The sequence below is a fragment of the Anopheles gambiae genome, chromosome 3 (assembly GCF_943734735.2).
Source record: "Anopheles gambiae chromosome 3, idAnoGambNW_F1_1, whole genome shotgun sequence".
Lineage (NCBI taxonomy): Eukaryota > Metazoa > Arthropoda > Insecta > Diptera > Culicidae > Anopheles > Anopheles gambiae.
In genome coordinates, this window is record NC_064602.1 from 77,152,041 (window position 1) to 77,179,177 (window position 27,137).

Genomic DNA, 27,137 nt, shown 5'->3' on the forward strand with positions numbered 1-27,137 from the left:
AATGTTATTGCTATTTTAATTTATCCATAAGATAAGTTAACGTACAAGATAAAAAAAATCTAAAAACATGCAAAATAAATCAAAATTCCATACTTTTTTTATCGGAATCTTATAACGATACTTTTGTGACAACCTAAACCAATTTCTCCGCTCCACATACTTTCACTTCACTTTAATGGTAACAGTATGGTTGTAGTTTTGCAACCTGTTTGTGGTCTAAGCTGACTCATGCAAGCCATCGTCTGTAGCCGTGATCGTCTAGTGGTTAGGACCCTACGTTGTGGCCGTAGTAACCCAGGTTCGAATCCTGGTCACGGCAGTGCTGCTCTCTCCTCTCTCACTTTACCTCTTCAAAAGAAAGCCTTTCTAATGTTGGGGCGTGTGAGTTTGGAGAAAATAAATGATGCACTGTCACGGAAGACGATTGGTGTTGGCAATATATTTTTGTGTTACTGAATTATTTCCTTATTCCCTTACAACTGTGTATCATTTTATATATATTTTTTATGCGAAGCAAATAATATCTCTATAACAATTAGATACCTACACTAATACCTATAGCCGTATTATGCCATTTAGGAAAACAACGCCTCTTTTTCAATTAAACCGCGCTTAACGAACAACAGCGAAGGTTAAATTTCATTAGCGATCGTCAGCAGTCTCTCTCTCTCTCTGGAATAGTCGATATGCTTCGTTTAAGGTTCGTTACCACGCTTTATGTGGTCTCGTAATCATAAACAACACGCGCCGGTTGACGTTCGCCGGTCACTGCTGGGGGAGGTTCTACATGGGAGCCTTTTAAATGTGATTCTCCACTTCCCTCGCCCTCATCCTAGCGATCATCAGCGTAGGTAGGATGAGCACAGACGCGATCACGGAGCGAGCAATTTAAGCTATGGATAGATAATGCCCCGATCCTAGACCGCAGATAGGGGTTTGCCTGCTGTCCAACGATCGCGCATCCTTGACCACAATTTGAACTTGAACTGGTGATGGAATCACATGTACTCCTCCCGGCTCCAACTCCTCGCATGTGATTACACTTTTACTTCCATCCGTTGGCCTTCCATCCGTTGGTTTGCTGTGCTGTGTACGATGATACGGGTTTGGGGAGGCAGCAAGAATGAGATCGTTCGGGTTGGTATTAGCGCTGAGTCTAAATCCAAGCTCTAAGAGCTCCAAGATCGGAGAAGGGATGAAGAAGCTCTGATTGGAGCCAATCCGTTCGGAAGGTCGGATGTGTGTGGTACCTGTTCTTCTGCTTGTTGCAGTGCTTGCGTATTTGGATCTTGTACGGATGATTATTTTATGGTTATGTTTTTGTTCCCTTCCCTTCCCAGTCCTTCGTTCTTGCCAGCTCGTGTGATATTAAAGTGAGGATCACATGCAGAGGTCTACCTGTTCGAGGGTTGGTTATTATTTTTGTAATGCTCAACTGGCATGTTTAATTTTTAGCACTGCGAATGCTTTCGTAGTTTTCCGCATTGCAGCTATATCGCGTCATCGATCGTCGTGTAGGACCTGTGGATGTCACGAGTTTATAAAATGATTTAATTTTTATTTTAATAGCTGATGCTTCTTCTCCAACGATTTTAAAGAAAATAATTCTCTCGAAAGCTTCCGTTTAAGTTCATTTCAATTTATTGGTAAGTGAAAATATCAAATGATTTAACAAAATGAATGATTTATCGTTCAAGATACGATGCTTGTTTGCCGGTCTATGATTAATTTGATTCCTTCAACCTAAAAAGGAAACGCAAAACGGGCAATTTAATCTAGAGCAGCTGAGCAACGAGCATCGTATCGGATAGCGTAATAGCGTCAATAAAGCTTCTAAGTGCTTTTACGACCCATCGTGCACACACTGCACACACGTACGGTTCGTCGCTTGATGCGGCATTGAAGTCTTTCGTAGCTTATTCTCTTCCCGAGCGCTCTCCGAGCGTACCGGCCTTGAACGTTGCCTCTTCCGTTTGCCGGGTTGGTTGCGGGAGGAAACCCTTCAAACGATACGAGTGGCGGGGGAAAATCGAGCCAAGCACAGCATCTTTGGTGAACTCTCTGGGGCCGATCGTAAACAAAAACAATTCCCGCCCTGGAGACCGCACTCTTCGGTACGATTCAACATAATAATAAGAGAGCCTCCCAAACCGGCATAATCAACGCCAATTCCGACGCCCTAAACCATCTCTCTCCCTTCCCCTTTCGCGATGGGGACAGGCAGCAACCAGCAACTGGCAACAAATGAGGCAAAACAAAACCACTCAATTCCAATCCCGAATCGCTCCCCCGTTTCCATCGACACAAAGTGATACTCACACTGACGGTCCGGTTCGATTACGTGTTTGGTGGTCAGCACTGGACCCGAACAGAGGGAGAGATACAGAGAGAGAGAGAGAAAGAGAGAACGAACATGCTTTACAGTGTGCTGTTTTATTTTCGTTTTGCTCCACTCCGTTCTACCTTGTACCATGATGGGTAGGCAGAAGGGAGAGCACGGAGCCGGCACACTTGGTCGGGTCTTTCCACCGTCAACCGTGATCGATAACTGCGCCCGGCTGCAGGGTTGTTGGTATGGCATCACAACCCCTCCCCCCCCTCCCACCCTGCGATAATCATCGCACACACACTGATCATCATCGTCATCGCAGCGTTAAGAACAAACGTGAAGAAGCAAGCAGAAAGCAGAAGCGTTAGCGGCGATCCAGCAGCAGTTCGCCAAACTAGAGGATCCACGGCCAACGTCGTCTTCACCCGGACAGCAGCGGCATCAGTCGCCGGTGGAGCAGGTAACAGTACACAAGCAACCCGAGAAGCTGTGGGGCCCGAGCAGTGCGCTGAGTTGCTGCCCGCCGAATGGTCAATCAGAGCTTTTGGGGACCGTTGAAGTTAAAAGGAAGAAGCTTTTGAGTGTGTGTGTGCTACTAGAAGTGTTTGGAAAAGTGTTTGTGCTCCTTTTGTGAAGAAAACGGCTTTAATTTTAATTCGATTGCGAACACGGTTTAATGGGGGAAATTCGAGTTTCAATCACATGCTGAAAAACAGTAGCTTGTTTCAAACTGTTCGTCCTGTTTTTAAAACATGTTGTGTACATTAGCCGTGCGATATATATTTAAAAAAAATCTACGATTTTTTGTATTATATTATTGTATATAACAGAAGCGATTTGTTTAAATGCCAGAAAGGTTAATTTTCCGCATAAAAATGTTTAAGAGTGTATTTAGTAAATTAACCATTTTTTGCGCTATTTAAAGTGACTATGGATAGTGGCTTTTGGTTTGAATTCCATCCTTATCTACCATTATCAAAAATAAAACAAAAAATGCATTAACAGTGTCTACATATGGTCAGAGCGAAGGGCGATTCAGAGAGCGATTCTCACCTTAAAAAAAAACCCCCGAAAACCCCTCTGGTGGGGGATCACTCTGTTTGATAACGGTTCTGGACGCGTGACGGTGTTTTTGTTTCTGCTTGGTCTTGGTTCTTGGCTCCCTTTCCTTACCCTCTCGTACACCCCAGTGTTTGGCATGTGTTATTTGGGACTCTTTTTTTTTTAAATAACAACCCTTAAAAAATGACCGACTCAATCTCGGCACTTTCTTTCCCTGATGGCATCTTCCCATTTGCTTCACAGTTCATTCTGACCGCGTGTGTCTTTTGTCTTTTGGTCCACTTGATAGTGATTTGCTTTACACGCGTGTGTGGTAGTGATTGGTGCAGTGTAAAACCAGCGCCCTGTAGCAGCATCATCAGGAAAAAACGAACATCATCATCGATCCGCCTTACGTGTGTCACCTGTCTTCCGTGCGGCCTCCGAGCAGCATAACGGTGATTGAAAGCGCTCCGAGCGGGAAGAAAAGGAAAGAACCGCGCGGTGAAGGGACTTTCGGACGTGCTAGCAGCCTCCCCAGTAGCACCGAAAAGGTCGGCGGGCGGCTTTCATCAAGTGGGGCATCAGGGCAAAACCCGTGCCCTAGTGCTGAAGTGCTGAAGGTGCTGCGAAGGTGAAGATTAAAAGCCGTAACAACATCGATAAAGTGAGAAAAGAAGCAACGAACCAACGAACGGCACAAAAAACAACAAGAACATCCAAAGTGTTGGATCGTTTTCTCTCTCTCTTTCCCTGTCCACAACCACACTGTCCCGTTGCATTTGCAAATGAGATGCAAATTTTAGCGACGATAATGCGATTAGTTGTGATTTTAAGCGTTTTAGTACAAATTTATGCGAGCACCGGCAGTGGTGGTGATGTTGGTGCTGGACTCTGGACGCGCCATGGGTTGCTCGTGACCGGCCCGAGCCCTATGGCACGGTCGATGATGGGTCCCCCCGTGGCTGGGGAGCAGCGTGCCACGAATGGACCGCCAGAACGGAACGTTTATCGGACGAAGCTGTCCAAGCTGCGGTTGATTCTCCTTGCGGATATGCTTAATGACATGGTGAGTATAAAGGTTATTTTTAAAGCTTTACGTTTTAGAGTGTAGGAAATTAATTTGTAGTTCTTTCAGGCAGCTTTTTTCCATTTTTTAGAGCAGCTTTATATTTACTTGCTAATAGTAATGTTAAAGCCTCACCATCCCTGTGCTGCGAATCGTAAATGTGAGCAAAAAAGCACAGCACACCGTACGATGGATTTTGCCCAATTCGTTCTCGATCGGCAGACCAAAACCATAAAACGGGTTTGGGGAATTCTACCCCTCCCAACGAGATCGCTTTCTCCCGCCGAGGGTTATTGAATCTGCGCATGGGCACCGAGTTTGACTTTTATTAGCATGTACAGCATCGTGCGCCGTTGGGGCCGCGAACGATCGGTGCCAATCACAACGGCAGCGGGTTCGGTTGGGAATCGATTGTGCTGTTGTTGCTGTTGCTTGATCTTCTTTAAGCTACCCAATCCAATCGAAAATTAATTATCCTGCGACCGGTTTAGTGGATGGGGTGTAAACGGGGGTTTATTGTCAAGATTTTGCCGATCAGCCGGATTATTTACAACAAGCGCGGCCCGAACAACATAACGAGCTGGACGATGGCCCCGCGAGTGGCTTTAATGGCTTTATAACGCAGGGTCTGGTCTGGTCTTTACGGATCAGCAGTGGATATGGAACGAGGATATGTGCAAAAAGAAGAATGGTTCACATATAAGTTGAGTGTGTGCCGGTTATCTGATCGCTTGACATAAAAAAGCTAGCAATACTTTAACTTGATGTGTGTTGATTAATTTTGATAGTGTTTTTTTATCATCTAAATTACACAGCTTGTTTAGTTGCCCAACAAATGGGAACAATAGGGAATTAAATTAAAATATAGTTTTTCTATCAACTTTTTAACAAATCTTTGCAACTTCTACATCAGTTTGGTTTAGGACATAAATCTCCTTCGCTATAGATCGTCGCTTTTATTCCGGTTTTTGTGGCGTCACAGTGAGTCTGATAGATAGACCAGTTGTTATCGCGTCGCTTATCAACAAAACCGGTTCTGGGTGTAAATCTCGATCGGATCGATGTCACCGCGCACACGTTTGTGTTTATTCTTAAAGCAAGAACATTTTTCTGTTGTCACCTTCTAGCCTGTGGCCGCCGACACTGACTAATAATAGACGAATTGCGATTAAAACATAGCAAAAAAACACGACTCCTCTACTGAATTGATAAAAATGCCTTTTCTCGTGTCATCGTGTCGCTTTGCAAACAAAGTTGTTATGCTTTTTTTTGACAAAACCGCCTGTAAATAGTTGCTAAACATCATTGCAAATACAGAACATCATGCTATTGCATCTGTTTGTTTATATTTTTAGGCTAACATTGGGATACAACAATCTTTTGTTAAGCTTTTACTGTCGCTGCTGTCAGTTAAAGGCAAAATTACAAAGACTTAAAAAAGTGTCAAAAAACTCTCCCTGTAAGGCATAGGATTTATCCATTTGTTGGACAATAAAAACAAACATTTTAAAATAATCTTGTACAGTCTAAAAAATGGCTCGCCACGTACAGCTGCAAAATATAGCTCATGCATTGATTAGAATGGCATGCACGCGCACGCACAATTTTTGCACAAATTTTCATTCCTCCCCGTATCCAACGAGGTCTTGCCTTGCTTGGCTAACGATTGTACGCGATACGGATGCGTGCGTATTCTGTTCCCGAACATGTTTTGGCACAATTCCCGGTGGGGTGAGAGAGAAAATTTGAAAATTTATAGAATTTTTAACAACCCGGTGTGTATGTGTGTCGTGCCATCGCTCCATCCTTCCCCTTTCCTGTGGTGACAGTTGCTGTTTGCTGTGCTGTATTGGGGTTTCCTGCAATGCTGCTGCTACTGTTAGCCCCAAACGAGGACGGTGCGAATTCGTATCTATTTTGGCACATCCAGCACAAGAAGTATCTTTCTCTCTCCCTGCGTGTATGTGTGTGTTTGTGTATTTTTTAATTCGGAATTTATTGTTCCCTCGAGGGAAGAAACTAGGCGCGCTGGTATGGCGCACCATTCGAGAGCGCGTTGTGTGGCGAAAATTCGATATAAAACGGAACCAGGAAAGAGGTTATTTTATGCTGCTTTAGTTTCTGCTCGATCGAACTATTTTTATTCCTGCCAAACATTGAAACAGTACACATGCAGCAAGATTTGATATTTACTCTTCTTGACAGTTTAGCAAACAAATCGTCCGCCCGAATCCACCTTTTCGCACCCCACGTTTCGCGGGTTCCACCGAAAAGCAGCGCAATGCGCCGGGATGGTTCGACAAATGTCACCGCGAATTTGCATAACCGCGTATCAACCGCCGCGCGCTTGTGATGGATTGATTGGAATGCGCTTTTTTATTATCTTGTTTCGCGTTTGGTTGGATGCGGGGAGAACGCGGAGCAACGGACAGACCAGGCGGCGGGGCCGAGCTCAAAAGCTGGCAGCCAATTGACGGAAACAAGTGGCGGTCGTGTTCTAAAGCGATTGGAATCATTTGGTCGTTTTGTCGTCTGGCAACCGGTTACGTGGCGGCTTCTAGTTTTCGCATGTCAAAACAGCGTGTCCCGGGGGTGCTTCGATGTGTCCGGTAGCGAACGCACCAGACCAGGGGGCATCGGGAAAAGGGACCGGTTTTTGACAGTGACATAATTTATTGTTAAGTGCGTGAGAAAGAAGTTAATGTAGCCCGAGGGGGGCACGGGCAGGGTGTATCGGTGGACCACGGGCCTAATTGAAACATAATGATGTGACAAAGATTAAGACATCAAAAGGATTTGGGTGATGGGTGGCGTTGGATGGCAGTGTGCTCTGAGGCATTGGAGGTACAGGGGCAACTGACGAAGTCGGGAGTGATTTGAATATTTCAGAGATCCTCAACTTCTTCATCAAATCATAATCATAAGTTAATGACAAGTGTTTGAGTTTTTTTAGATTCACTTGTGTGTAAACATACAGATGTGGATGTAGTCTAGTATGTGTAGATTTCAATTAATATTTTTGAAATGGTTTTAAAAACATTTGCTTGCGTTACAATGGTTCAACAAACTAGTGATGTGCTGTATGGAGTGCACCCACGAATCCGATCCGACTACGACTATTGTTAGTCCGATTCCGACTCCGGCAAAATGGAACCACAAGATCCGCCCGGAGTCGGAGTCGTTCGGAGTCATCCGGAGTCGCCCGGAGTCGTCCGGAGTCGCCCGGAGTTGTTCGGAGTCGCCCGGAGTTGTCCGGAGTCGCCCGGAGTTGTCCGGAGCCGCCCGGAGTCGTTCAGAGTCGTTCAGAGTCACCTGGAGTCGTCCGAAGTCGTCCGGAGTCGTTCGGAGTTGTCCGGAGTTGTCCGGAGTCGTTCGGAGTTGTTCGGAGTCGTTCGGTGTCGTCCGGAATTGTGAGGAGTCGTTCGGAGCCATCCGGATTTATTCGGAGTCATCTGGAGTCGTCCGGAGTCTTTTGGAGTCGTTCGGAGTCGTTCGGAGTCGTTCAGAGTCGTCTGAAGTCGTTCAGAATCGGAGTTGGTCGGAGTCAACAGGAGCCGTGTGGTTAAATGTGCTTATGATCAGCCATTTCCTTTCGTTGTGTTTTTTTGGTTTTCACTTTGCGCTTGCACTACCTATACCTAGACTTCGGGCGACTCCGGGCGACTCCGACTCCGGGCGCCTCCTGACGACTCCGAACGACTTCTGACGACTCCGCCCCATTTCGGACGATTCCGAATGACTCCGGATATACTTTCGGGAGCCGAATCTGAATTTATCGGAGTCGGATCGAAGTCTACTCTGGATTTTTGCCAATTTTATGCATCACTACAACAAACCCTGTAAATTACACAATTTTACTTATTAGACCATTTCTTACATACTTATTAGTCATTGTTGTAGTATTTTAGTCCTTAAATCCTCAATTTATGTCTCGAAGTTATACTTTTATTACAGTATGTCTCAAATGTTGTCCTAAAACTTATTAAACTTTGGTCCTTCGAGCCGGATATGCTTTATTTAAACTCATAGAAGTGTAAAAGTAGAGCGAGTACCTGTCCAATGTTCATAGACGATAGACGCATGAGATTGTTTTGAAGAATGAATGTCTCACCAGCTTCTTAAGGAGATATCATGATCATATCAAGAGTTCCTACTAAGGTGAAGAATTTATTGTGTAGCATCTTTACACAACCCATTTAACACACGTATCTTATCCCAGCTTACATCGAATCAGTGAATCGACCACCATCAGTAATATACCATCCTTCTCCTCTCTCGACTTAAGCACATTCGTTGTGGGGTTTAAAGTCAAGCGCGCTTCGAAGCTTACCACGCTTGTGTGCTGGTCACCGGGATCAGTTGCGGCAGTGGTGTCATGCAGCTGAATTATTGCGGAGCATTCGTCAACGAATCGGACCACCGGAACCCCGGGCCCCCGTTGACTCTCCGTGCAAACCGCGATAGCCCTTTTCTGTGGGTGTGCACAAACCGCAGCTAATCTTCTTAGGTTCGCTAATCGAGCCGGGTGCGCAGCCGGGCTTATGGCACATTTTATGATACCGTTCTCTCCGGTGGAGGAAAGTCCCCAAAGAGTGCGAAGCGAGAATCGCAAAGCAAAAATGATCACTCGATCCAAGTTGTCAATGACCCCTTGCCTTGTTTTTTTGCCAGAAATGGTGACGGTGGTTTTCTGCTGGTCGATGGCCGAACATGGCCTCATCTTCGGACGGGTCGGTGCTGATCTTGCGACCGAATCGGTAAATCTTGCACCCCGTAACCTAGTATGGGCGTAGAGACGATCCTTTTGCGTAGATGCTGTCGCTGTCGTGAAGATATACGCAAGGATACACAAGCTATTCGCGCACCGTTCTACAACCACAGAATCCAGACAAGCCTGCCCTACCATTTCATTGCGCTTATTTAGTTGAGAAATTTGTTCTTCCTTCTTCTCCCCGCTCCCAGCTGGACGCTTATCGACCATTCATTAATCATCGAAATATGAGGAGCAAAGGAAGGTGTAGGGCAAGTGACCGTTGATGGTCGATTACCGGTAACAGGCGTTAATTGCGTTCCTGGATGCGTGTGAGGTTTGCTCGCTGCTATACCCATCCCCCTCGCCTTTGGTTGGTCTCTTTTAAAGTGACGACGGGCTGATCGAACCGGCAACGGCTAAATCAAGCCCGGACAGGTTGGTGTGGAGCCGGTTTTTGCGGTTAGCCGTCGTTCACGTGCTCCAGTCCGCCTTCCAGTCCGAGGCCAGGGTTCTGTCCATATTTTGGCATGGCTTGCCGGTGGTGCCGATACACCCTTTTCGGTCTCCGTGTCCTTGACCTGAAGGGGTACCGATTCGGTGTGCGCTCGAGGTGGCGAATACAGAATCTCGAAAGAGGTAAGAGACAACCACAAAACTGTCTGACCGCCCGATGTTTGAGGTTTCGCGCATGCATGCGTACTATAGGTGTGTTTTTTATACACTTGTGCCATTTGTGGAATTTGTTCTCGCACCAATGAAAAGCTGAGGTGGAAGAGAAAGGGAAAGAGGAATTAAATACCCGACACAGGAAAGGAAACCAAAAACAAGAAAAAAAAAGTTCTAATTTAGTCGGCACATTCTTGTGGTTGTTTGGTGTCCGATGGTGAGTGATTGAGAACCGCCAGAATGGCTGCGGTTATTTGATTCTTTTTATTTTTGGGAGGAAGTTATTGAAGAAGATTGTGGTTTAGCAAGAGACCACTGAAATTGTTCGATAAATGAAGAAATTGAATTCTCTGAGGTTAATTTGGAAACATCTGTGACCAAAGCGGCAGCACAGTGATTCTTTGTCTTCGAATCATTCTCCTCCATTGAGGTATGTCGTTAAAAATTTCAGTTATTTTAGTTCGTATCTGCTTTCCAAAGGAGTAGATTTAGTTTGGAATTCAAACATTGTTTCACTTACATTGTATCGAGCTGGATGCTTAGTAAAATGGTTCTGAGGTCCTCTTTGGCTGTTCAGTGTTTGGCTCAATACATTGAGGATTCACATCTCTCTCTCTCTCTTGTTGGCCTGCTCACGATAGAGCACGTCGATGTGACATGGTCCGGTCAAAAATAGTCCCTGGCTGCAGCCTCCCATCCATGCAGACATCCGATCTCCGTCAGGTCTCGCTTCACTTGGTCTAGCCATCGAGTTCGCTGTGCTCCCCTGTGCCTTATGCCGAACTGGGGATCGCTGTCGAACACCTTCTTGGTGGGGCATGAGTCCGGCATCCTCATGACATGTCCCAGCCATCGTATCCTGCCAGCCTTCGCCACCGTCAGGATGCTCGGTTCGCCGTACAGCTCAGCAAGCTCGTGGTTCATCCTTCTCCTCCACGCTCCATGCTCGAACACATCGCCAAAGATGGTCCGGAGGATGCGTCGCTCAAACACGCCCAGAGCATTTGCATCCTCCGTTCAGATGGTCCAGTATTAGAAGGTCCGTAGAGGACCACTGGGCGAATCAATGTGCGATGTATCTCACATTTCGTGCGGGCTCGAAGTCTTCTGTATCTCAGCAGTTGGTGAAGCCCATAATATGCACGATTCCCCTGCACAATGCGTTTCCGGATTTCGCTGCTGATGTCGTTGTCCGAAGTAACGACCGTCCTCCTCCTTTACCTCCTTTACGAAAACTCCTTTACCACTTCGAGACTGTCGCCGTTAACTAATATACTGCTTCCCAGATGGTCTGAGTCACCGGCAAGCAGGTACTTCGTCTTCGTCGCATTGATTCTCAATCCAATTCTTGGTGGTTCGCGTTTGAGTCGGGAGGATTCACATATGATCAGTACAAAAGAGTTGTTTTCCTTTAAGGTAATTTGGAAAGAACATGCCCAAAGTGCCATTTATTGGTTTCTTGTCTTTACTTCAGCAGTCGGCAACTTCATCCCGTTGCCAATAAGTTGATCAATTAGAGGAAATTGAAAAATCATTACTACAAATCTGAATAACTTCAGTGAAGCAAAATTATGTTGACTAAGGAAAGGAAAGGCTATAACATACATAAGGCTTTTCTTGGAAAACTAACACTCTTGAACATCTCAAATTTGACCTATTTATTGGAGTGAGATCCCGACAATTGGGACAAATAATTGGAAACTTAGTCGAAAAAGAATCAGTTTGAAATTGAGCACAAGTTTCCATTGAAAAATGACTGGAATGTTACCAAGATGTCACATTTGGGTCCTCTTCAAGTATTTAGCATTTCAGTTCCTAGCCCAAATATCTTAGGACCCAATATCTCACATCGTGGACAGTGTCCAGAAATAGTTGACATCAATTTTCCATCTCCAATCCTAATGCTCCAAAGTAAACGCATTGTTTCCCTTACGTTGCAATACTTTGGACACTTAACGTGCAACGTCATACAGCGTGAACCGTACGGCCCAGTTGCACCCGTTGGCATCCGTGTGCCAACTACCGTGCCTGCTTACTTTCGGTGGAAACCATTTGCGTGTTCCATAAATCAACGCAGCTTACGGCTGCTAAATCTGTGTGTACTTCTAGGTGTTCGTTTTTTTGTGTGTTCTTGGTTTGCTACCACTAACCCATCCTTTTATGCTCATCCGAGGTTTTTATTGCGTCATTTCCGAATGGCGTTGCGAGAGCGCGCACCAGCAAGGGACCAGCATGCGAACGCAATATCCGCCAGGAAGACGGCCCGGGAAGGTCATCGTCCGCAGGAATAGCAATCAACACACCAGTTTGTTTCCGCAGAATGTGTTCAAAATTTGTGTTTGCTTACTAGCAGCGGCGTGTGCTTCCCAGTGCATCCAGCCTCGGATGAGGCGGCTCCACGGTGGCTGTGAGAGTTTTGCTGGTATCGCGCAAGGTGGAGGTCTGTATGGCTCGGAGGGCTGAGGATGTACGGTACGGTTGCAAAAAGGATTGCCCGAAACAGTGGCTGTGTGCAGTTTTGTGCAATTCTGCAATCCGCAAACCGGGGACGGGAAGCCAGTGAACGGGAAGCGTACGGTGAAATGACCCAGACTTTCGAGCACAGACACAGAGGCTGGTGAGGCTTTGCCAGAAGGTATTGTTTAACTGGTCAATACGACGACCACGGCCAGACGGGCCCGGTCTGGCCAGCCAGGCCGTCTGGTATCGTTGTACAGAAATGATCACTCCATTCGCTGTCCCTCCACTGTCCACTCTCCCCGAACGAATTGTGTGCAATGTGTTCATTCTTGTTTTTTTTGAATGTGCCTTTTTTCCCTGTACAACAACGCTCAGTCTCTCTCTCTGCCGCTCTGTTAAAACAACCCGTTCACTATGTGTGTTTTGTGGGGAAGCAGTAAGCGGAGGACAGAAGGTTTATGTTGCCTTTCAGTGGTTGTCAACAATTGTCGTGCTGTGTTGTTTGTCTGTTAACGGATTCATGCGAGAGCACGAAACGGTTGGTTCCGCCGGCTTCTCCAGCCGTACGGTTTGGCGCACATCGGCGTCATTTGGTGGACGGTATGCTCGACGGTATTGTCTGGCAGCTCGAACGAGTGTTTAATTATATCTATCACAGATGCTGTAAAATAGGCGCTGTGGAGTAGTAAATGTAGCATGGCTCTATGACTCTTTAAATGATTATTTTAAAACAGATTAATTTTACAACGTCCTTCTGAAGTCAGCAAATTGAACACAAACTATAAACTATTGCCCGCTATTCATCCCACTTCCACTAAAAAGGACACTCGCAACAGAAGTTGGCCGGCCCGTCAGCACCAGATATCCAGATCATGTCCACTCCACGGCTGCCTCTGGTTGGGGGGCCATTCGGGCGCAGGCGATATAGCTTAATTCTATTATGAGCGTACTTTCCATTTTTAATTCATCCATCCACCATCGTGCCATCGAATTCCGACCATTCCTGTTCAACGATTGGCAAATTGTTTGAAAGCGCTCAGCGCGTTTTCCTGCAATTGATGGCAAACTACCCACACCGGGATTGAGTGTTCGGGCGTCCGGAAAATGTAAATTATTTATTCATGAGTTTGTTTTAGCGTGCTACGTGCAATAATGAAACTGACTGGTTTTGGCTGTGATTTTACCGAACTGACACATACACACACACACAGTTCATGCGCTCTTCCCCGTGACCGCCATGTACGTCCCTTGGAGAAAAATCTGCGGCAATTCTGTGGCCATGACTTCCGGCTTTTCGCGTTCCGTCGGTGCGTTTTGGGAGGTATTGTTTGATAAATTTGCTACCGTCGCCCCGCACCGTAAACGGGTTCCTCGAACCTCACCAACCAAACCGGGGGATTTAAATTTGCACCATCTTTGTGCAGTGGTGGCCCCGGTCCCGGCCGGCGGTGGTTGGTCGGTTGGAAAATTGAAAATATGTTTTTTTTTTTGGGGGGAGGCAGTGGCTGTTTTCGGGAGCCGCTCGTGGTCCTTTATGGACCTTACCAGCTGTACGGTGAAATTGCAAATTTTGTTTACTTGTTTCCCGACAACGGGACAACACAATCACCGTTCTGGGGCAATCTGTTCTTGGGGGTCCGAAGTTGGGTACTCGTGCAGGAGGAAGGTGAACGCTGTGGTCCTGAATCTAAACCGACGCCGGTTAGGGTATAATTATGGGTTTCGCAATGAGTGTTCGCGGAATAGTGCAAAAGCTTTGATGGGATGAATTTTAGATGATTTATTTACCTGTAGTATAGTTTAAAAATAGCGAAACGGCTTATTAGAATGGAGGCTAATGCCGTTATTAAGATTTGTTTTTACCCTGTCAGGTTCAGGGTTTGACTGGACAACCCCTGTCAAACGTGTCGAAATCGGTCGGTCGGTGTCGGTTTTTGATAAATTTTTCGATGTTTGGTGCATTTTTACAAGCAAATAAATAAACATTAAATATCAAATAAAAAGAAAAAAAAACATGAAAATAAAAAGTGACCACAAATATCGACTTTGCGACAAGCAAAGTCTTTTAGGAAGCATATCAGAATTAAGCACGAAGAATTTTGAAGAAATCGTGGAAATGAACCAAAAATCTTTGGGATACGATGAATATATCGTGAGTCGAGCCCAAACCCTTAATGGAAAGTCAACAAATCGTGGAAACCCTGCAAGAAAGAGTCAAGAAAGTGTTTTTTCAATTATGAGAACCCCTGAATAACCCTGTAACCGTTTCAATACTTTAAAAAAGGCTTAATTTCTGTGGTAGCATTTCTGTAGTGCAAAAGTAGATATGAAAATGGGTGAAATTTCATGAACTAATTTGAAATAAACGATAGATAATTGCTCTACCCAATGATCAAGTTCTAAATCAATTAAATTAAGCTATACTATCCTAGCATTATTACTGGGAATAACACTAATGGTATTTGAGAACCTTAATTTCGACATATAATGATATCTAAACATTGGAGAATCCAATGCCCTTAAACATCATGGTAAAACTTATTTTGTACTAAATACAACCCAAGTAAGAAATTTTCATTTTCGCTTTCTCGCTACCTCCAAGTTGCATCTTCAACTGAAATTCATTTTGAAAAAATGACGAACTTGCCCTTTGTGACCGTTTAAGAACGGTTCCTAATAATCTGAAAAATGCAAACCTGCTTCTAGTCGTCATAAGCAGCCGGCATGTAAATCCGACGTAATGGGCAATCATTTAAACGGTTAGCCCCTAGCCACCCTGTTTCAATTTATCACTGTCCTTTAGGGAATACTTTCCACTAAGCGCTTTTCGCGCTTTATAGGCTGGAATTCCAAGCCGCTCACAGAACACATTCAATAAAGTGTATGAAAAATCGCTACTATTTGTTTAAACTACGCGAACCGCTCGTGGTAACAAGGAGCAGTGGCAGCTACCGATCGGTAGAAGCAAGTTCCGAACAAGTTAACTGCTTACAACAAGCATTATTAATGTAAACGGGCACATTCTTTTGCACAGTGTGCGATGCCTCTCCCTTCTGTTAGCAAGGATGTTTCGATTAACGAGAAATATTTATTTCAGAACAGACGTCGTCTCTTTTTTTTTAATCTTCCGTTGTTATCGCTTCCTCCATTCAATCATCCGTGCCACGGCGTACGTGATGTGGGGAAGTGATTTCTCTTCCCTGCTCTTTGTTTTTGTATGAGCATCCGCCAGCGCCAGCGCGCTGCGCGAGAGCTGAAAGGATTTTGCACACGTACCGTCGGCATCCGCGGTCTCATTATTTGCCGTGAATGCGTAACGTGACGTTCGGTGACGTAAAACTGACTCACTGGATGACACTGCAATGGGATGCACCGGTGCATCGGGTTGACTCGGGGGTGGGGACCTGGGAGGAGACCATGGGTGCGTTCAATCAACTGGCGCAGAGACGACCCTGTGCTCTGCGCGGTAGAAAATTAAATTGTCGTCTTTAGCGGTGTGATTATCGTAGTCCATTGTCTCCGGTAATGGTATGCTCCACACTCACACACGTTGATGCGATGTAATCGGGTGTAAAAATAACTAATTTTTTGTCTACTTGTCTGCCCTGTCAATCTCCGTGCGGCAAGGGAGGAATGTTGATTGAAATGGGACTCGTTTGATGATGTTTCGGTAGTTGTTTTAGTTGACTCTGATGAACCTACAATGTATCTGCTGTTAACAGCGAAGAAGATATTTTGGGGGTAATGTCTGAGTATCAGTTCACTCGTCAGGACACGCACGTTCCGAGTAATGATGGCGATAATGATGCAGATCAAGGTACACCGTCCGCGATGTCATACAAATAATTCGTTCTTTTTCCCATGTCTTTTTTTTGTTGGTTTATTTTCAACTTCCCGCGCTCTCCCGAACGGTGTGTCATCTCGCCGGCTTTCCCATCCATTAACACCGACACGCACTAATGAACGACGCAACGCAATTGCAAAAACCCGGCCCATCCCCATCGGTAGCCAGCGCCGCAACCGGAATTAATTACTTGCCTGGCGAACTCGTCCACGCTGAACGTGACCACGAAGCACTGCGACTGTGAGGCTTACTCGTGTAAGGACCTGCTGGCCAGCTCCAGCCCGTCCCCGCTCAACTCCCTGCAGCCGAAGAGGTAAGTGATGGTGACGATAGTTGTCGCAGCGTTCAAACCAAACGGCCCGGGCCGACCCGATCGTCTCTTTCGGACGTCACTAATGAGCGACCGTATGGTTGTGTGGTCTGACTTTCCGAAGCCACCACGTCCACTGGCAGATGATTGGTGGTTGTGTTGGATATTGGGTGGTTTCGGTTCCCCAAGACACCTCCAGGTACGCTTCGGGCATTGAAGCACGCGTGTCCTTGCGGCTTATCGAATGGTGATGGTGATGGTGGTGATGATGGAAAGATGTCGAAGAAGCTGCAGGTCTGTAAAGGGTGGGAAGAACGCGCGCGTCAACCCCTGGACGAAGGTTAATGCTCCGTGTGAGTTGTATGAATAGTTTAATAAACACCGTTGCAATTTGTGCACCAGAACGTAGTGCACTGCCGTCCGGGCAATGCTGGTGAACGTGGTGTGGTTTGACTGTTTGGAAGGGATTAGCGAACGACCGGCCACATCGTGCAGCGCGTTTCTTGCCCGGGGAATGGTTTGTTCGTGTTGTGGTCCATTAGAATTAACTGTATTGAATGTTACATGGACGATATTGGTTGAGGTTCCATTAGTCACGGGATGGTTCTTGGCTCTTATCAAACATATTGGACAGAGCGTACCTGCTGCATGTGCTGTTCGGTAGAAGCAGTGATAAAATAGATCATTTATTGAAGATGAAATCTATGTGCTAGTGCGGACTCGCATTGCTCCCGAAGCACATATGTTGACTTTTGTAATGTTATGGGCATAATTTATGTAATGGTCGCCATTTGGAATAATTCTAGCAATTCGTGAAATACGTTGGAGAGCCTATGTCAATATTGGAGATGTTCAGCCGAATCGGTGAAGTCGTTCGTTCCCGGGAACGTTCGCCGTGACACTCATTTTCATTCATTTCATAGCCCTCTAGATCAAAAAATTAAAAAGACCGTCTAGGTTTTGTACTTGTTCCTAGTGGTACAAACCTGTCCACACATGAGCGACGAACGTATTTCGACGAACGAGTTCACCGATACGGCTGATTGGAACGGAGTTGATTAGACGTTCCAGTTAGTCATCAACCGTAATTAAAAGATTTCAGACCACAGTAAGACGTCAAATGATGCTTTATAATTTATGTAGCTCTATGATTCCCAAGAATTCTAGCCTAGAGTGAAAGGCTTTGATGAGCCTAGAACATCTTCTGGGAAATTGGTTCAGAGTTTCTTTGGTATTTGGTAGATCCAAGTGCTCGGCTATTCAGAGTTTCTTTGGTATTTGGTAGATCCAAGTGCTCGGCTATTCATTGAACATAGTTTGAAGACTACATACAAGCGAACCATGTTAAATAGAAATCTATGGTCTATGATCGATGAAAGAATATCCTGGTACTTCCGGAGAAATTGAATAGTGATTCGATTGTAAATTGGAAGTTCAGGCTCTCAGACATTCTTCATATTATAGTTTTATTACGCCAACAATTCAATTAATAGAATGTAGGCAGCTGTTGCTCGAAGACCTTAATATGCAGTGTATAATTATCAGTTCATAGATAGCGTTGATAGCGTCCTGAATAGACCGTGCCCCCATACGTAGGACTGACTATCCTGATATGGTAACAATAAGTCACTGAAAGCCAAGCTCACTTCACTAAGTGGGTACAGGCAGGCCTTGACCGACAGCGGTTGTTGTGCCAAAGAAGAAGAAGATAGCTTTGATGAGCAAAGACTTGATGTTATTTTGTAGAATTTACAAAACAAAAGCTTTTCCATGAAAAAAATATTTCTTCATGTTGCTGCAACCATTCCCTACCTGTATTATGCATTATTACTGTCATCGCAACACACACACACACACGCATTCTTATCGGCGGAGCTTTCTTAAGCCCATTTCTCATGCTGAATTATCGCCGCATTAATGCACCCCGAGGCCCGGGTCGTACCTCTTATCGGCACGTTAGCAAATAAGCAGCAAATAAATGACGCTGCCACAACTCATCACTGCCACTGCCTCTGGTTCACCCGAGCTTGTTCGCCCGAGCATATCGCAAAACCATCCAACCTGCGTTTGCTTGCATTTCCGATCAGCGGCCAGCAGGACCTGATTTCAAGATGCATCCCATGCCAACCCCACCGGTGCCTGATTGCGTCATCAACGCTGTGCTAATCCTGTGCACACACACACACACAAGGGCCCGCTGTCTCCTTTGCCGCATCCGCTGCCCTTCGAGATGGTGTACCATCCGGCATGGCATCCGAGCTGGGTAGCTGCTTTGATTGTGAAATTAATAAATTGATTGCTTAGCGTTACTTCCTCGCTTGTAACCCCATCCTTCCTTTCCTATTCCTACCCCTCTGTATCGACTCTTTATCCAGCACCGGCTGCTAATTGTGCTTTACGCGCGATCGCGTGTTGATTTACAAGTCCATAAATTTATGCACCCGCTGGCAGCGCTACACGGAAGCGGCCAGGATGCAGTTTACATCCTTTGCGCATTGCAAGCGCCGTGCGGGGTAAGGTTACGGTTTCGCGTTTGGCGAGCGTGCGATAACGCGGACGCCTTGCTGTTTGCGCTGGCAGGGAATTAATGGGTGTTTGATTATTATTATTTCTTATCCATTAGCTCCCGAACGTGCACACGCTCGGGTTCCCCCCCCCCCCGTTTTGGATGGAGTGTCGTGCTGGAGATGAAAAGGCTTCTGCATTTTTAAACCTATAGTATTGCTACAGGATTGCACGTCTTTGATTCGCGTGATTCGGGTGTGTTTAGTGAGTTGGAAGAACTTTATGTAGGAGAAAATTCGTCTTAAGTGCTTCTTAATTTACTCCTCCCTTTCTTACTGGGTCATAACAAGCGCCCTTGAGCATGCAAGGGTTAGCTGAAATCGATTGCACGTGGAGGCTTTGTAAGCTCAGAGCACGAAGAAGCCTACAACAGATTCGCTGATGATGTAGTACCGCGCCGCATGATCTCACCTTGTCGGGAGGCTTGTCGATTGTTTCGATAAAGGCCAACAGGGCCATGCTTGACGCATCGCACAGCCCGTGAACACGATTCGGAACTCTTTGTTCGTGGTAGAACATCCCGAGCTTTAGATGAATGATGTAATTATTGTACCCGGTTTTTGTTGCTGTACCTTGATGATGTCATTTTGCGTTAGCGGAAAGTTTAGTCAAAATGTAATGGTACATTATTTGATAATTTTCGAATGATAAGTGCATTGCATTTGTCGTATCACAGCGAAACCCCGAGGCCTCTATAAATTATGCCATCAACCTGCCCTGATTCTGCCTCATGCCGACATGCGATTGCGGTTTTGTGTTATCGTGGTGCGTTTGACTGACAATGTTCCTTCCCCACAGCGCGGGAATACAGAGAGCGAGAGAAGGGCGTTGATGGACCTCAATCATTCATCAACGGTTGGGAGTGGCTCGGACCGATGCACACATACGGTGAGGCCTCCTCCTGTGGAAGCCTACATCGGGCCTGTAACCGACAGCATGCATCAAACGACGAGCAGAAGCATTCTCGAGCCTCTGTTCCAAGTTCCGAGGATAGCATCGGTGCCTGGCGACCTCCCCTAACGATGGTAGCAATTTGGATGGATTAGCCGGTACATTGGCGTTAAAACAACTATGTCGAGCAGGGCTTAAAATTGGTAAACAGCACGGGGCAGGTCAGACCACTCGATGAGCGGCCACTTACGGCTAATGCACTCGCTTTAATGCACAATCTCGAACGTACACTGGACCCGCTGTGGGCAAGGCTGTGAAAACATCCTGCTGTTCATGGATAAACGTAATTTAAAGCCACAAAAGCTCGACTGCTTTCAATCAATCTGATTATCTGTCGAAAGGGGGATAGATTCAGTGAAAGCTTCAATGAAGTTCGCTGCTCAAGATTACTGGTCTTACTTTTCAAAAGATATTCCTTCTTTCACCTTGAACTTTGCTTTTATGCAAACAAACTGGCGATACAAAATGAAACACACGGTGTAGTTCCTTCCACCTGTGCAATGGCATAAATGGGCTGCCACTGCTCAAACACTGTCCCAATTTCCGCAAATGTTCGCAATCCATTTTACATGCAGCTGCTCCCAACTCTCGCCTGGATGCGATGAAAGGATTCCTCGAACAGCACCACCGGTAGAAGTTGAAAAGCGATGCTTTGGCGATGGAAATCACATCAGCGTCCAGTGGTTGTCCATCGCTCGTCCTTGCGGGCCAGCTGACGCCATCCATCCATCCATAGCTCGGGACCGCTCGACGTTGGTGGCCATGTCACGCGCGTACCATCACTGTCCGTACATCCGATATCACCTGTCGCTGGTTGGTCAGTGCAATGTGTGTGTGTGTGTTTGCGTAGCAGCACCGAATCGACCCTGGTCGTCCGCGCGCCTGCACTACACCGGTTGATTTTGTTCAAATATCAATTTAATTAATTCATACATAATAAATCAAACTCTGCTTTCAATCAGGCAGCGTTGGTTCGGTTCCGTTCTGCTCTTTGTGTATATCAGAACATATCGACCGTATCGGAGACTGCACGCGTGGCCGGATGAATTTGAAAGTGATTTTCTCTTCCGCGTTTCCTTGTATGGGTTGATTAGGAGCGGTTTTGTTTTCGCTGGTGTTCGCGTTGGCGTTGATGAAGGTCAGTTGTCTATCGGGCGGGTTGATTTCTGGTTTCGCAAAATGTTCTTTCCCATTTGGGCCGCAGTCGAGTGGAATTGATTTCGGATGTATGTTCTGCGAATGCTAATTGATTTTATCGATGCTGCGTTGTCGGCAGGCTTCAGGTGCTTCGCCATCGCTAGGCAATAACGCTTACACGTGGATCTTTCGATTGAAAGTGAGAGAGTACGTGAGCATTATATTTGCTTCCTGGAATGGTTTGAAATATCTTTTTTTCAGTATCAATAGTTGAAGTAATATTGGACAATGGATCTTTTTTGTTAAAGCCAAATCTGTTTCAAAAATACATTAAAATACGATCCTTACCTAAGGTCGAGCAGCTCATATTTTCGTCCATCTACCAAGTTTGACGTATCCTGGACAGTTCCTTGCATTACTTAATCTTTTTTCAATTGTCATTGAGAACACTCTTTAGATATACTCCTGGAGAACGTCAGGCTAACATCTTCGGAAAAATCTCGGAAACCCTCTCATACATATAAGAAAAAGAAGGAATTTGTGAGATCCACTGAAAGTCGGATAGTCTTCATTCTTTAACAAAATGACCACGTAGCTTTCCAATAATGGTCAATATGATGTTGAAATAGAACAATTATAGCTGTTAGTCATTAGTCAACTGTCAAATGTCAAATTCAAGTGTCCGAAAGGAAATGGATAAATTAGTCCTTAGTCAGGACGTATCGAAAGCTTCTTCACATAAGAGCCTTCGACGCAAGAATCCTAAAGATTCAACCATCCAAGTAAGCATAACGCGATCTACACCGATTGCATGCATCCCATGGCGCATTTGTCAGCAATTACAGCTGATCGTCATTAAACTTTACTACCGACCGAGCCCACAAAATCCCCCAACAGACAGTGTAATCGGGCAGGAGCTTAGGCGCGGTGGTCGAGAGCCGCAAGACTGCGAGGAGGTTAAACTTTATATTGAATTTAATGCCCACTCCTTTCGACGGCCACTAAAGTGGTGTGATAATGTTGGTACATGCGGGTACGCAATCTGTGTAATGCGATGCGGTTGCATCGTGCATTATCTCTGAAGACAGCGGGGACAGTCGTCCGAGGGGCTCGGGACCGGTTCATTGGCCATCTAGCGGTCCGAGACCGAGGCTTAATGCCGCACGGACAGGGTCCGGGGAGGGAATTGGCGGATCGGTGCTACAATTGCTAATTGAGCATGTTCGCACATTGCGCCCGGGTGACGGAGGAAGCCGCCGAGAACCAAGTCAAGTGTCAATATGTGGCACGACACGCTAGATAATTAAATAGAAGTAGTTCGGACAAACGATGGAAACGAACGATCGTTGAATGCGAAGGGACACCGGGACGCACTCAACCGGACAACTCGACCACATCGGCCGGACCGAACTCGGAGGCACCGACAACAGTCACACACACGCACGTACGCGGCCTGCAAAGGATGAGATAATGCGTGCAATTAACCATTTATGGGCGTTTAATGATGATGGAATGGTTGGTTCCAAGGCTTACGAAAGGCAGGATGATGATGAGTCTTGTTCTACTATTTTCTTCTTACCGCAATTTTTACGCTCGGTTTACGATTTCCCCTGGGACTGATATTTTTTGTTTTGATTTCGTATACACTCTTTCTGCTTTTGTGTTTGTAAAAATTTGCAGAAAAATCCACACCTCCTGCCGGGAGCACTGCTGCCGGAAGAAGAAGTTCAACCGCTCGATCGATCCGGCCGCGCTCGAGAATGTGGTAGCACCGGCGCTTGGGCCGGTCCGGCGCTACAACACGGTGGCGACTCCCGCCGCGGTTCATCGGTCACCGATGGGATCGCTGTCATTATCTGCCAGGAAAGGGATGCAGCCGTCGGAAGCGGCATCGTTTCGGTTGCGGACGACTGGTTCACCTTCACCCGCGAGCGTTCGTGACCATCGTGACCGACCGGCAGCAGCAGCAGCAGCAGCACCATCGTCATGCAACAGCGATGGGATCGATGTAAGGCTCACTCTCTCGGCCCGGGAGGTGGTAATGTAATTGTATCGCAAGATGAAGGTCTCTTTTTACAGCGCGCTGCAGTTGGGAAGTTGGGAAGTATCCCACAGTTACGGTGGTAAATGATTGGTGCAACAAAACGGAACAGAGAGAAGGAAAAAAATACAATCATTCCTATTACTGGTCATTTCGTTTCAGGTTTAATCTGTCCCATGACATGATCATTTTGCTAAAAACTATTATCCGCTTGCAGTGCTTAAGGCCGCTCTTTTCCTCTGTAAAGGAGGAGTAAAATAGATATTGTTATTGTTTGGCGTACATTGTTGTCTGACGAGAGACGCATGTACTATAATTGAATTAATTGGTCCTGTAATTATTGAGGGTCGATGAAAGATCTTTGTTTGTCAGTAGCTTTTGTTACATTAAAGATAACAATTTTTATAATATCTATATACTCACATTGAAGATCATCACTCAAAGCGTGAGTTACTTCAGTGAGTGGGAAGTAGCCTACACATGATACACAGATTCACAGTACTCACAGATAATACACACAGATAAAGTTATTAGAGATCGTGATTGAATTCAATTTATTTAATGATTGAGTTCAATTCGTTCGCTCTCATATGTAGTACTGCAATATGACTGTAGTGAGTTGAACTGCAATATGATTTAGGGATAGTTTCAAAACTATCGAAGTAGGTGAAAAACCCTGCAGCAATCGTTTTGAACTTCTATGCTTACATTTCTTCTTGTAAGGATGTCTTGAGTTTATTTGTGCTCAAAAGAAGGTCACAGTTCATGTAACGAAGTGTGGTCCATTTGAGGCTTGAAGTCATGATGATCGTCTTTAAAATGATTTGCCCTAGACAATTACGCTATCGCACCATCTCAGATGAGGAACCTTTATTGTCAAACTGAATCTAATTACACATTCAGCACACGCCTCTTCAGCAGCGCCCTAAACGATGAAAATGCTATTTTATGTTTTCCATCACACTACACAACTGTCGTCAAATATACAAAAAAAAACCTTCCATACCTGCAATATTCTGCCACCATCATGACAATAATCCTTCCACTAAATATCAACGTTGCACGCGTTTGTTTTCCTTCTCTCCCCTTCGCTTTTCTGTAGCAGCAAAATTCAATTGCCAGCAATCGAGCACCGTGGCTGTTCCGGGTCGGTTTAATTGAAACGAAGCATCCCGTCTGTGTTGGCGCTTTAATCCATCCGAGTTTAATATTAACAACTGCAGTGTGTGTTATAAAGTAAGTACCGGCTTACACATGGAAAACTAACCCTACTCTAAGGGAAATATGGTGGTGGTGATGGTGGTAGTTTGGAGTAGTTAGTACAGGTAAACGCTTCCCAGAAGTGGTTGCTTTGGAAGCATCGCCGTACCAGGGGCTGAGCGGTGAGCTCCTGAAATGCGAATATCATCCGTTCGGGGTCTCGGGTGCAAGCTAAAATGTTATGAAGATTTTTACGTTCCGCACCGTTTGACGATGGCGTCCGGCGGCGTACTCGAAAGTCCGGCCAGGAGAATCTGGACAATTCTTCGCAAACAATGCAAACCGGTATGCTGAGTTGTGCAGCATGCTCTAAGGGCCGTATGTACCCTGACTGTTTGGCTCTTTGGAATGCAAGGGAAATTAAAACGTTATTGCATCCGTTGTCCGACCATGTACGGTCTCGTTCTGTTGTACGACTTAAGAGGTTACTGCGAGCTTTACGATGGGGAAAGAAAAATAAAAGGTTTACAATATTTTGCTCTTTCAACGGTACAGGTTTTGGCAATGTGCTAGGGCATGGGTTAAACGATGCATTGTTTTTACTATTTTAATTATTTCACCCAAATAATGTTCAACTATGCTGGATAAAAAAAAAACCCTACAGCACACTGTAGCTCTTCCTGTTCTGTAACAGAAAATACCCTTTTTATCTGATCTTCCCACTGAAGCTGGCGAATATTGGATTTGAAGATGCATTTCCGCTGCTTAAATGTTTATTTGCTCGGGAGCGTATGGGCGCACCCCATTGGAAAGCGACCACTATCCTCTCAGGCCCAAAGCAATATGCAAACATGATGCGATTCGTGGTCCTCTGCTCGTGTACGTACGAATGTCCTGCCATGCCACGTACGTGTAGTGGGCCCAATATTGTTCTAGTCTGCCTACCTCTGTTCCGATGGTCCGCTGCTTACAAAGCACGGTTTCGAAAGTATTAATTTGAATTTTAAATAAATGACACTTGCGACACTGGTTGCACCGGCTCGACCAGCGGAACCGTTGGGCTTTGCGTTCGCAAGCGTGCGCCATGGCCGTCGTGGAGTCTGAACTCGCTTGCACTCGAAAATATGTTCCGCATTACGGCGAAAGGGCAGCCTCGGCAGCGGACAGGTAGATCCAGCCCAACCTGCGTTACAAATCGCTGGCAATCGCTGGTCCGTTTATCCTTTCGCTATCCTTTGCCTAAGCCTTTACCGTACGGGTAAGACACTGTGGTTTGGGCGAACGAGTTTAAAACCACATAATCGTACATAATGAAATGGACACTGGCCTCGTTTCGAGAGATGAGCCCTGGGTTATGAGCGACACGGGCCACACGGGCACAGAAAGAGCAACCGAGAGCAATTGAACCAGCATGCGACAATAGGAAAAGGACGATTCTACGTACACAAACGGTCCGCCGTGCGCCTGCAAGGTAGGCAAAAGGTTAAACGGAGCGCACAATGCACAATGCGTCCCGAAAAAGCACATGGTCGATGACTCTTGAAATGATTACGTCTGTCCGGGATTTAACTCCATTTTGTCTCTTGGAGGGGGAGGGACAGGACTGCTGTTACTAGCTGCTTGCCTGTTGTGTGTGGTGGTACCATGACGTGATTTGCTTGAACAAACCGTCCCGGCTTCGTGAAAGCTTCCAGTGGTGTGACGATGATATGGGTTTTACGTACACCTTTCCCTGCACCGGCCAGGAGATATTGGAGATAATAAATTGAACGGGCAAACCGGGACACTGTATGCAGTTGGGTGTTGAGTTTCGTTCAACAGCTCCGAGATTCATCACACACGGATCGACGGGGACGCTTTTATTGCCGGTGCTATGGGTATTAAAACAGTCAAACAGCGTATTGCAACCCAAAACGATGGTAACAGTTGTTCTGCGAATTGTTGTACACAAATTTATTGGCCGTCTAACATGATGGTACGAAAGCTTAGTTATTCGCTATTTTGTGCAGCTTTGAAATTAAAAGCGTAGCAAGCAATTTTCCTATCGCATTCGCAAAATAAATCAATCACGGAGCGTAAATGAATTGATGTGGAAACGGAATGTTTGCTGCACATGCAATTACAGCATACAGCTTGCAAGCAGTTGCCTTCGGGGCGTGTAACGCGCGCAACGTAACAATTCCAATTGGAGCTTCGCTCTCCTTGTTGTTTTTTCCTCTTTCAAAGTGCATACTCAAAGTGGAGGTGAAATTTGTTTTCCGATTTTTTGTTTCCCGTTGATGTGAACGTTTGCCAGGGAGTCAAGAAATCGGAGCGAGACTAAAAAACACAATCAGCGAGCGGCGAGTAAATGGGAACAAAAATAACCAACTTCCTGGATGCTTCCTGAGTGGGTTAAACTTTCGAACGGAGTGGGAGTGCGGATGATGGGATGGGTGGAAGAGGGGCGAGTGCCGGAAACTTTTTTAATTACAGCATGTAATCGAGGAAGTTTTCGTCCGTTTGGCAGGAAGCACAATGGTTGGCACCTTACGGGTGGATTGAGATGATGTTTTCTTCGGTGCTCTTTTTTTCTTCTTCTGTTGATCTTCTTATGCGTGAGTATGTCGTTAAAAGCACATGTTCTGACCTGCTGGTGGACAGGTTGGCAGACGCAGCTTGTGTAATAAGCTGTACGGAAGTAGCCCATTGTACGAAACAGGTGCTTACAGTCAGTCGTGAGAAAGATGTAGAACCATAACAGGAAAATGTAATATACAGGTTGTTGGGGC

At 45.8% G+C, this 27,137-nt stretch overlaps 1 protein-coding gene and 1 non-coding gene across 11 annotated transcripts in view; both read left to right on the forward strand.

Annotated features, from left to right (window-relative positions):
* Positions 1–247: 247 nt before the first annotated feature.
* Trnah-gug (transfer RNA histidin (anticodon GUG)) lies at positions 248–319 on the forward strand. Its single transcript has one exon. It is a non-coding gene; the product is annotated as a tRNA-His (tRNA).
* Positions 320–2,678: 2,359 nt separating this feature from the next.
* The window catches only part of LOC1270704 (uncharacterized), a 33,239-nt gene continuing 8,780 nt past the window's right edge, over positions 2,679–27,137 (forward strand). Inside the window, exons 1-5 of one of the 10 annotated variants that reach the window (XM_061657926.1) lie at positions 2,679–2,789; positions 3,635–4,451; positions 16,327–16,475; positions 22,806–23,133; positions 24,269–24,402. In XM_061657926.1, coding sequence (XP_061513910.1) covers positions 4,164–4,451; positions 16,327–16,475; positions 22,806–23,133; positions 24,269–24,402 — 899 coding nt within the window. In that variant the 5' untranslated portion in view covers positions 2,679–2,789; positions 3,635–4,163. The other 9 variants (XM_309423.5, XM_061657925.1, XM_061657924.1 and 6 more) reach the window with 9 other exon arrangements.